The following is an 11054-nucleotide window of genomic DNA, read 5'->3' as shown; positions in this document are numbered from 1 at the left end:
CGGCCCGGCCCCAGAGCAGCGGCGGCTGCGCGGGGGCGGCCCCGGGCCCGCCCGGCGGGGCGGGGGCAGCGCCGGCCCCGCTCCTGGCCCGGCCCGGCCCGGCCTGCTGGTCACACGCCGGGAGAGCGGCGGGGTGGGGGTAACCCCGGCTGTGAGGGGCACACCGGAGTGCTCCGGACTGGGATCAGGGAGAAATCCCCCGGGGATCAGGGAGGAATCCCCCGCATCCCCGGGAAGGGGCAGCGCCGGCCCCGCTCCTGGCCCGGCCCGGCCCGGTCTGCCGGTCACACACCGGGAGAGCGGCGGGGTCGGGGTCACCCCGGCTCTGAGGGGCACGCCGGAGTGCTCCGGACTGGGATCAGGGAGGAATCCCCCGCATCCCCGGGCAGGGGCAGCGCCGGCCGCGCTCCTGGCCCGGCCCGGCCCGGCCCGGCCTGCCGGACACGCACCGGGAGAGCGGCGGGGTCGGGACAACCCCGGCTGTGAAGGGTACACCGCAATGCCCCAGACTGGGATCAGGGAGGAATCCCCCGGGGATCAGGGAGGAATCCCCCGCATCCCCGGGCAGGGAACGCTCAGGGCGTTCCGTGCCGATCCATCGCTCCGAGCCCCGGGTTCACTGGGAATGAGGAGCTGGAGCTCTCCGGGGGTCTGGCCACGTTGCTCTGCCCGAGTTTCCATTGCCCTGGGTTATTCGCAGTGGGTGCCCTGCTCTGTTCGCTGCCTGCTCTCGGTGTTGGCTGGATAAATCATCGGGATGGGGTCGCACCCAGACAGTCAGCCCATTCACAGCTTTCGGGGCTGAATTTGTGGTCGCTGGGTTTTGGAGTTTTGAGTAAAAATCAGGTGCTGAATCCTGCGATGGGCAGGGATATTTTCCCAGGATTATCCCAGGTTATCCTGTCCAACCTGGCCTTGGACACTTCCAGGGATGTGGCAGCCACAGCCAGGGCCTCCCCATCCTCATAGGGAAGAGTTTGAGGCACCAAACCCCTCCAGGAGGGCTTGATCCGGGCACGGAGGCTCCATCACCCCTGGGTGGGAGCTCCGTGTGTCACACCCTGTCCCCATTCCCTTGGATGTGCATAGTGTGACACGGGATGGGAACAGGACAATCCCTGGGAGCTGCTGTGTGTTCCACTGAGGAATTCTGGCCTGGAATTGTGGTCCCAGTGAAGCTGAGGGGGCTCACAGCAGCAGCAGAAGGGAGATCTTGGTCCCTCTCGAGGAGCAGGGGACCCTCCCCACACCATCCCTACTCCCCCAGCAGGACAGGGGTGACACCTGGGGAAATAGCTCTGAAAAGTGTCAGAGATCACCAAGATAACGGAGCCACTTAATCTTACCAGGACCCTGCTTGTTACCCTGAGCCTGACACGGCTTCATGGCTCTAGACAGGGCTGGCCACGGCCTGGCTCTAGACAGGGCTGGCCACGGCCTGGCTCGTGTCCCCTGGTGTCCCCTGGTGTCCCCCGGGCTCTCCGGGCTCCGGCTGCTGCTCCATGAATAATGCACATCCCACAAAGGGCCGCGGCTCCGGTGTCAGGACTCCAGGTTAAAAATTAACGGGGCTGAGACCGGATCCCCCACAGGACAATGGGGCAGCAGATGGGCCCGGGGTGGTGTCCCCTTACTGCTGGTGGCTCGTGTCTCCAGCAGCCAGGGAGGTGGCCCAGCAGGGGGTTGAGGTGACAGGTGTGTGACAAGGGGTCCCCAAAACCAGGGGTGAGGGTCCTGCGTGTGCTGGGTCTGGCTTAAAAACCCAAACTGAGCCCAACCCAGCCCAGCTGAACCCAACCGAGGTCAGTCCAGTCTCACCCAACCCAACAAAACCCAGCTCAGCCAGACCCAGTCCAGCTGAACCTGGCCCAGCCCAGCGCAAATGAACAAATTCCAGCCCAACCCAACCCAATCCAGTCCAACCAACCCAACCCAATCCAGTCCAACCAACCCAACCCAGTCCAACCCAGTCCACCCAATCCAACCCAACCTAACCCAAACCAGTCCAACCCAACCCAGTCCAGTCCAACTAATCCAACCCAACCCAACCCAATCTCCCTCTCCACACTCCCTGACAGGAGGGGGCAGCCAGGGAGGGTCAGGCTCAGCTCCCAGGGAACAGGGAGAAGATTCGAAGACATTTTCTTAAACTGCACCCAAGTTGAGGTTTAGGTTGGATATCAGGAGGAATTTCTCCATGGAAAGGGTGGTCACGGGCTGCCCGGGGGGGTTTGGAGTGCCCATCCCTGCTGGTGTCCAGGGGATTCCTGGATGTGGTGCTGGTGACACGGTGGGACTCAGTGACCTCTCAGGTATTTTCCAAGCTCAGTGGTCATGCAGTGGAAATGAGGATGAAAAGCTGAGCTGGTGACACAAGCAGTTGTCTGTGTTATTGCGTTTTGGGGATGTGCCCTGGCAGTGCTGCTGATGCTTTAAGTTTCAGCTTTCCTATTTTCCAGATTCTGTACTGCATTGGTGTATAACTGAACTTCATATAAACTATTACCAAGTTCTCTTCATGGTTCAGTCAGACAAAACAATCCTTTTCCAGGCCTAGAACCAAGGACACCGCTGCAGCTTCAGGCCCAAAAAGTGCAAACAACAGCGAATTGAGGAGAGCAATCGGGAGGATGGGGCTGCATAACCTAGAGCTGGAATTGGACAATTAACACCAATATGGAAATGGATCAAAACGTATAAAAGTGTGAAAACGTGTGACCTGGAGTCCAACTCGGGTGTAGCCACGACCAGGCCCTTGCACTGCCCAAGGTGTATCCTGTGAAGGCCTTTAATAAATAAATCCCTGCTTTATTCCTTGAACTCTGCCCGGCTGTGTTGCCGCAGGCCCTCAGGCCCCGCTCCCGGCCCGGCTCTGGGGCCGCCGGCGCTCCCGGAACGCGCTGCCCGGGCGGGCGCTGCCGGCCGGCCCCGCTGCGGCGGGCGGGCGCTGCCGAGCGGTTCCGGGGCGGAGCGCGGCGGTGCCGGCCGGGCCCGCGCTCCGGGCGGGGGGGCCGCGCCTTGCCTGCCGGGCGGCGGCTGCGCTCCCGCCGGGGCCGGGGCAGCAGCGCCGGGAGCGGGGCCGGGGGCGGCGGGCCCCGGGGCGGCCGCATGTGCGCCCCGCGGGGCGCCGCGCCAGGACGGAGCGGGCCGGGGCAGAGCCGGGCCGGCCCGAGCGGGGCCGTTGCGGGCGGCGGGGCCGCGCGGAGGCGGAGGCGGCCATGGAGGGGCTGGCGGGGTACGTGTACAAGGCGGCCAGCGAGGGCCGCGTGCTCACCCTGGCCGCGCTGCTGCTGAACCGCTCCGAGAGCGACATCAAGTACCTGCTGGGCTACGTGAGCCAGCACGGCGGGCAGCGCTCCACGCCGCTCATCATCGCCGCCCGCAACGGGCACGCCAAGGTGGTGCGGCTGCTGCTCGAGCACTACCGCGTCCACACGCAGCAGACCGGCACCGTCCGCTTCGACGGGTACGTGAGGCCCGGCCCGGATCGGACAGGCCGGGCGCGGCCTGGGCGGCTCGGGGAGAGCGGGGCTGGGCGGGCCGGGCGGCTCCCGCTGCTCCGGGGCTCGGCGGGGCTCGCGAGCCTTCCCAGCGCTGGGGCTTCCGTGAGCCGATGGGCTTTGTGGGTTCTGTGGTTCGGTGCTGGGTTCTCTTCAGCTCCGGCTCTTCTGTGACGTGCTGGTCCCAGCTCAGATTATTCCGTGACTTGGTGGTGCTTGTGGATCTCCTACAGCAAAGTGTTCTGTGACTTGGTGGCCCGTGTGGGTATTTTTCAACTCGGGCTATTTTGTGATTTGGTGCTCCTTGTGGGGCCCTTCCAGCTCTGTGTTCTGTGACTTGATGGTCCTTGTGTGTTCTTTTCTGCTTGGGCTGTTCTGTGACTTGGTAGTACTTGTGGGCCTTCTCGACTCAGGCTGGACCTTGAGGGTCTCTTCCAGCTCAGGATTCTGTGACTTGTTGGTACTTGTGGGTTCTCCCTAACTCAGACTATTCTGTGACTAGGTGGTGCTTGTGTCTCCCTTCCAGCTCAGGACATTCTGTGACCTGGTGGCCCTGTTTGGCCCTGTCCAGCTCAGCATTCTGGGCTTTGATGGCTCTTGTGTGTCCCTTCCAAGGCTGTTCAGTGATCTGTGATCACTCCCTGCCCTCTGTGGGCCTCACCAGAGCTCCCAGGAGGATGTGATCTCTGATTTTCCCAGGCTGACAGGTTGGCAGTGCCCAGGGCCCTCCTTGCTGCTGTTTTTAGAAATGAATTCATGACATCCCCACCTAAACATCACGTGGGTGTTGGAGGCCACAGTGAGGTCACAGTTTGGTGATTTTCTGGTAAAAAATGCCTGTGTGGTTGGAGATCTCACCTGATGTTTTATGAGCCATAAATGACTTTTCCATTTAGGAATTCCCCATGTGAAGCTGTGGACAATAATATTCACAGGATAATATTCACAGCCCAGAGAGCTTCTGCTGGGCCAGAGTGGCCTTTTTGGGACATTTTTGCTGCTGCAGGTGACAGTGCCGTTGGGAAGGCTTCTCACACTGCTCAGTTTTCACATGCAGAACCACTTCCCTGTGTGGTTTTTTTATTCCTTCCTTTTCCCTTCCAGCTCGGTTTGTTTTGGGTCTTTTTGTGTGCATTTTTTTGTTGTTGTTGTTTTTTTGGTTGATTTTTGGTGGTTTTTGTGTGTTTTTTTTTGTTTGGGTTTTTTTTTTTTTTGTGTGTGTGTGGGGTTTTTTTTTTGTGTGGTGTGTTTTTTTGTTGTTGTTGGTTTTTTTTTTTTTTGTTTTGTTTTGTTTTGTTTGTTTGGTTTTGTTTGGTTTTTTTTTCCCCCAATCAGAAGCAGGTTGAGAATTCCCGGGGTGCAAATTCCTGGAGGAGGAAGCACCTCCTGACAGACAGCAGATGCTGGAATTGTGCCTGGCTGGGGTGGGGATGTTTTCCAGAGGCTGTGCCTGGCACAGATTGAAGGAGGAGTTGTGGGAGGCACAATGGATGCAGAGAGAGGAGCAGAGCCCATGTGATCCCTGGGGTTTGTTGTTCCTCAGATAAGGTGGTGGCTCGGCAGCTCCTCTCCCTTGGGCTTTCCACTTGGACCCTCAAAACACCAGCAAATCACCTCGGGTTCATGGAAAATCCCCCCTCCTGACTCTCCTCTTGCTTCAATGCATAAATATATTAATGGAGTTATTTACAAAATCAGGAACTTCTTACTGGGAATTCTCTCTGAGATCCTGAAGAGCCTCTGGAGGTGTTGGATTTACAAACAGTTGCTGTGGAGCTGCGAGGACTTTATAATAATTAAAAATTGCTGTGAAAGTGCAATTTCAGCTGATCTTACCATATTTTAACTCTGGGGAACGTGGCTGTTTGAAAATATTTGTCCTTCCTGTGTGTTTGGGACTTGCCCTGAGGGTGTGTGAATCCTGCCTGTTTCTTCATTTAAATCCTTCAGGAACCAGGGAATGGGAAAGGCAAATCTTTTATTTTGTGTGCTGGGTTTGAGGGAATAAAAACAGCTTAAAAAGAAGGATCTGTCCCCTCATTTCCCCGATATTCATGTGACACAGATCTGTGGAGCAGCCCAGCCCAGAACTTCTGCTTTTTTGGGTTTTATTTTCTTCCTGAAGTTCCATTTGTGTCACCAAGTTGCCAGGCTGATTCAGGGCACGGGATCTCAAATAGGGAAGCACTGGGGAACTGCAGCTCAGGGAGAGGGGACAGGGGAAGTGATTGGAAGTTTTGAAGCCAGGGCTGTTGCTGGTGTGTAAATCTGATTTTTTTGTGTGTCAAAAGGTCAATTTTAAGGTTTTTCTTGGGCTTTAATATGTCACTTAGTGGCACTGAAGGGGTCATTTTAGAACTCTTCTTGCCAGACCTCTCTAAACTGAGGCTGGAGTTTGTGAGTGGGATCTTCAAGGTGGCCAAACCCCTTTGGCAGCCTTGAAGCTCCAACTTCCAACGCTCCGTGTGCTCCCTTGGCCTCATTCCTTGGCCATGGCGATCCTGGTGAGTTCCTCGGAATCCAGGGATGGGCTGGCTGTGAAATCCCCATTTTGGTGGCTGGGTGTGGGATACTTTTGAAAGAGCGTCAGCCTAATTCCCTGTTCTCTCGTCCCCAGCTTCGTCATCGACGGCGCCACCGCGCTGTGGTGCGCAGCCGGCGCCGGCCACTTTGAGGTGGTCAAGCTGCTGGTGAGCCACGGCGCCAACGTCAACCACACCACGGTGACCAACTCGACGCCGCTGCGGGCGGCCTGCTTCGATGGCCGGCTGGACATCGTCAAGTACCTGGTGGAGAACAACGCCAACATCAGCATCGCCAACAAGTACGACAACACCTGCCTGATGATCGCGGCCTACAAGGGCCACACGGACGTGGTGCGCTACCTGCTGGAGCAGCACGCCGACCCCAACGCCAAGGCCCACTGCGGGGCCACCGCCCTGCACTTCGCCGCCGAGGCCGGGCACCTGGAGATCGTCAGGGAGCTGGTCAAGTGGAAGGCGGCCATGATGGTCAACGGCCACGGCATGACGCCGCTCAAGGTGGCCGCCGAGAGCTGTAAGGCCGACGTGGTGGAGCTGCTGCTGGCTCACGCCGACTGCGACAGGAGGAGCAGGATCGAAGCTCTGGAGCTGCTGGGGGCCTCGTTTGCCAACGACAGGGAGAACTACGACATTTTGAAGACTTACCACTATTTATATTTAGCCATGCTGGAGAGGTACCGCGACAGCGAGAATGTCATCGAGAAGGAGGTGCTTCCCCAGATCGAGGCTTACGGAAACAGGTCGGAATGCAGGACCCCTCAGGAATTAGAGTCCATCAGGCAGGACAGAGATGCCCTTCACATGGAAGGCCTCATAGTGCGGGAGAGAATCCTGGGCTCGGACAATATCGACGTCTCCCACCCCATCATTTACCGGGGCGCGGTCTACGCGGACAACATGGAGTTCGAGCAGTGCATCAAGCTCTGGCTCCACGCCCTGCACCTGCGGCAGAAGGGCAACAGGAACACCCACAAGGACCTGCTGAGGTTCGCTCAGGTCTTCTCCCAGATGATCCACCTGAACGAGCCCGTGAAAGCCAAGGACATCGAGAGCGTCCTGCGCTGCAGCGTGCTGGAGATCGAGCAGGGCATGGCGCGCATCAAAACCACGCCGGACGCCGACATCCACACGGCCATGGACAACTACGAGTGCAACATCTTCACCTTCCTCTACCTGGTGTGCATCTCCACCAAGACGCAGTGCAGCGAGGACGACCAGTCCCGCATCAACAAGCAGATCTACAACCTGATCCACCTGGACCCGCGCACGCGCGACGGCTCCAGCCTGCTGCACCACGCCGTCAACTCGGGCACGCCCGTGGACGACTTCCACACCAACGACGTGTGCAGCTTCCCCAACGCCCTGGTCACCAAGCTCCTGCTGGACTGCGGCGCCGATGTCAACGCCGTGGACAACGAGGGGAACAGCCCCCTGCACATCATCGTGCAGTACCACCGGCCCATCAGCGACTTCTTGACGTTGCACTCCATCATCATCAGCCTGGTGGAGGCCGGCGCCCACACGGACATGACCAACAAGCAGAAGAAAACCCCTCTGGATAAAAGTACCACCGGGGTGTCCGAAATCCTCCTTAAAACTCAAATGAAGCTGAGTCTCAAGTGCCTGGCTGCCCGCGCCGTGCGGATCTACAACATCAGCTACCAAAAACAGATCCCCAGAACTCTGGAGGAGTTTGTCCAGTTCCACTAGGCCGTGTCCAACCTTTTGTGGTGGTGCTATCCCGGGACAACACCAGACAGCAGAATACACCCGTGTCCATGAAGTTGTTTTTCTCCATTCCTTTGGTTTTGGGTTCCCCTGGATTCCGTCTGCGGCCTCAGTTCTCGGGTGGAGATGGTGGAGGGCACGGGGACAGGAAAAAGCCACATCATTGTCCTGTAGTTGAATCTGATGTTTGAGATTTTGGTCCTTTTCTTTTTTTGATTAAATGAATCCCTTCATTAGCTCTTGGTTTTCTAAATGACACGAGAAGAATCCCCCAGGTAACTCCTGTCGTGTCCGACACGATTCGCACAATTGGATTTCAAACTCCTCACAGTGAGGTGAGAAAAGAAAAATTGGGAATTCTGTGGTAGTTGGGTTAAAAGTGGAGTGTCCAGCCCCAGAGCAGTGTGTTGCTCTCATACCTCACTGTGCTTTTATGCCTTTCAGCTCGTGCTGAAGATGTTGGTAACATTTTAAAAGTTGTGTTTTAAATCAAAATTTACAGCTACAGACGTGAGGGATGCTCTGTTAGGAAATGCAGGTGGAAATTCAGCTCTGAGGGGCTGAATTCCATTATCAAGCTCTTCACTGACACTGCTCCAGTAAGTACTGAGTAACCTATGGACAAAAACCACTTCCACGCCGACCGAAAATAACCGGAATCATTGTTTCTTTTTCCGTAGCTCCGTCGCTCCTATCCAAACATCATGCATGGATCCCTAGAAACTGGGTAGGGAATTTGTGTTTGTGTGTGTCCCAACATTTCAAACTGCTTTGGACTTGGGTTTTTTTCTGTTGTTTCGATGCTCAACACGCACCTTTTTTTTGACTCAAAGTCTGTCCAGCTGCACTCTTGGATTCCAGATGCTGTATCTTCCTAACGGAGCCGTCTGCCGCCAAAGAGAGTCTTCCTTGAACCTGGCTTTTCCAAGAAGCGTTGGAGTCTGTGCCTCCCTGAATTGGACTCGAGGATTTTTCATGGTTTTTACTCCTTCCAGTAGGAAAATCTCTTCTTAAAAACTGATTTTTACAAAAAAATAAAAAATTCTCCTCTCATCAGCCTCTTTGCTGATGAGCGAGTGATTGTACGGGGACGTTGTCGCTTGAGAACTTTTGGGAGAAGTGGCAGATGCTCCAGCAGGAAAATGTCACTTGTTGGGACAAGGCTCCTGAACCCTCTGTTCCTTTCCCATGCAGCTTTTTAACCGTCAGGATGAACGAATGTTCCGTGGGGTTTTTTTAAAAACAATCCAGGTAGAACTTTCAGGCGAGATTTGGGGCACACGTTTCTATTTGTATGACAAAGAAATAAACATTGAATGTGGAATTACCTTGGAATTCCTGTTTTTTTGTCCGGGGTTTGTGTCCTTTGAGGGAAAAGCTTTAGGGTTGGGTTTAGGATCAGGTTCTCTGAAGGAGCTGCGACTTCCGCATCTCTGGAACTGTCCTAAGGTAAGTCTGGGCTAGTGGAAGGTGTCATTTTCCTGAGGAGAACTCCAAAGTAACAATAAAAATTCCTGGCTGTTGATTCCTAAATACTTCCAAGCAGGGGAAGCTCTTTGCTGTGGAAAAGCTGCTCCTGCCTCCGGCCTATTCCCGGTTGTTATTCTGCTTCCCAGTGAATTCCTGCTGCCTGCTGTCATGGAATGCTGTCCTGCCACCTTCCCCGTGTCACCAAGAGCTCTTGGCAAAGGGGAGGGAATACCTGTGCATGCAGCCTTGGGAATCCTGAGATCTCCAGGATCTGGAATTTTCCTCCCGAGTATTAGACACTGTGAGGTTGCCCTGGCTCCCCTGTTATTTAAAGCCCCTGATAAAATTCCTTGGAGGCTCCAGGTGCTGTTTTCCCTGGAAAAGCACTGTGAAGTTCCTGAGAAGAGCCAGGTGCTGCCAGAGGTTGGGATGTCGTTGACGGAGCAGGATCAGCACTGGGAGAGGCAGAAATAAACCCGGCCTGGAAATAAACCTGGGGCTGAGCCAGGCCTTGGAATGCTGATCCTGCTGTCCCGAGGGATCCAGAGGGTCTGAACCACCCAGGGATTGGGGGCAACCTCCAACCCCGCCCTCGCTGCTGCCAGTGGGGCCAAGGGTCCTGGAAATCTGGGATTCCCAAATATTCCTTGGGAATGGCTGGGGAGGGGAGCAGGAATGGGGCAGCTGCAGCCTGAGCTCCACAGAAATGTGGGAATTGTGTCCTATATATATATATATATATATATATATATATATATGTATATATGAATTTATATATATAAAATATATCAATGTATTTATATATATAAAACAAATCCATGTATTTATATATATAAATATATCAATGTATTTATATATATCAATGTGTCAATATGTATATATAAAAATATATCAATGTGTGTATATATATAAATATATAGATGTATGTATAAAAACATATCAATGTGTATATATAATAGATTTTATATATTTATAGAAAACATTACAATATTTTTGTATTTTTATAAATTATATCTAGATATAGAAATAAAAATATAAAGTCTATATTTTCTATATTTTATGTATTTATATATATACATACACATATATATACGTTATACATGTGTATACACAGATATTTTATATACGTACATCTATGTTATATTTGTACACACACACTCTTATATATATAAATTTTTCAAAAAGTCTAGCCATAAATTTATTTATAAATCTATATGCACATATAGTGTGTGTGTGTGTGTAGGTATACATCCATAGATATAAAACCACAATGCGTATATACATTTTTATGCATTTTTGGTATACATATACATATATACATATATAGATATATATGTGTATATATATGTGTGTATATATATATATGTAAAAATCCTGAAGGACCCTGCCCCTTCCTGCCTGCTCTCCATCTCTTTCCCTCCATGTGCCGGGATCTAGATCCTGGGAATGTGGTAGGGAGGATCCTGTGGGATCCCACTGGAGCTGAGCTCCCAGATCCCAAGTTGGGCTCTGCAACATTTCCCCGCACCCCAGCTGGCCCCCTGAGCTCCCAATCCATCAAAAACTGGGAAATCCACAATTCCCACTCCAGCTGAGGGTTTAATTTCTGATTGGGGAAGTTTTTTTATCCCATTTTTTCCCATGTTTGGGTCTTCCAAAGGCTTCACTTGACTGCTCATCCCTTTCAACCATCCTTGGAAAAGTATGCATCCCTTAGAAATCAATGATGGAAAAATTCCAGGCTCCATCCCCCCGCCTGGTCCCAGAGCAGCCCCCCTCATATCCACAGAAAAAATGGAACAGACTCCAGGAA

At 53.6% G+C, this 11054-nt stretch overlaps 1 protein-coding gene across 1 annotated transcript; it reads left to right on the top strand.

Annotated features, from left to right (window-relative positions):
- Positions 1–3198: 3198 nt before the first annotated feature.
- FEM1B (fem-1 homolog B) lies at positions 3199–9098 on the top strand. The gene is made up of 2 exons (XM_059482015.1): positions 3199–3466; positions 6118–9098. Exons 1-2 carry the CDS (start codon positions 3219–3221, stop codon positions 7751–7753), a joined length of 1884 nt encoding a protein of 627 aa, XP_059337998.1. The 5' UTR covers positions 3199–3218; the 3' UTR covers positions 7754–9098.
- The last annotated feature ends 1956 nt before the right edge of the window (positions 9099–11054 follow it).

This window comes from Ammospiza nelsoni, chromosome 14, assembly GCF_027579445.1.
Source record: "Ammospiza nelsoni isolate bAmmNel1 chromosome 14, bAmmNel1.pri, whole genome shotgun sequence".
NCBI classification, from domain to species: Eukaryota; Metazoa; Chordata; class Aves; order Passeriformes; family Passerellidae; genus Ammospiza; species Ammospiza nelsoni.
The sequence above is the reverse complement of the archived record's forward strand: the minus strand, read 5'-3'. Positions and strand labels throughout refer to the sequence as shown.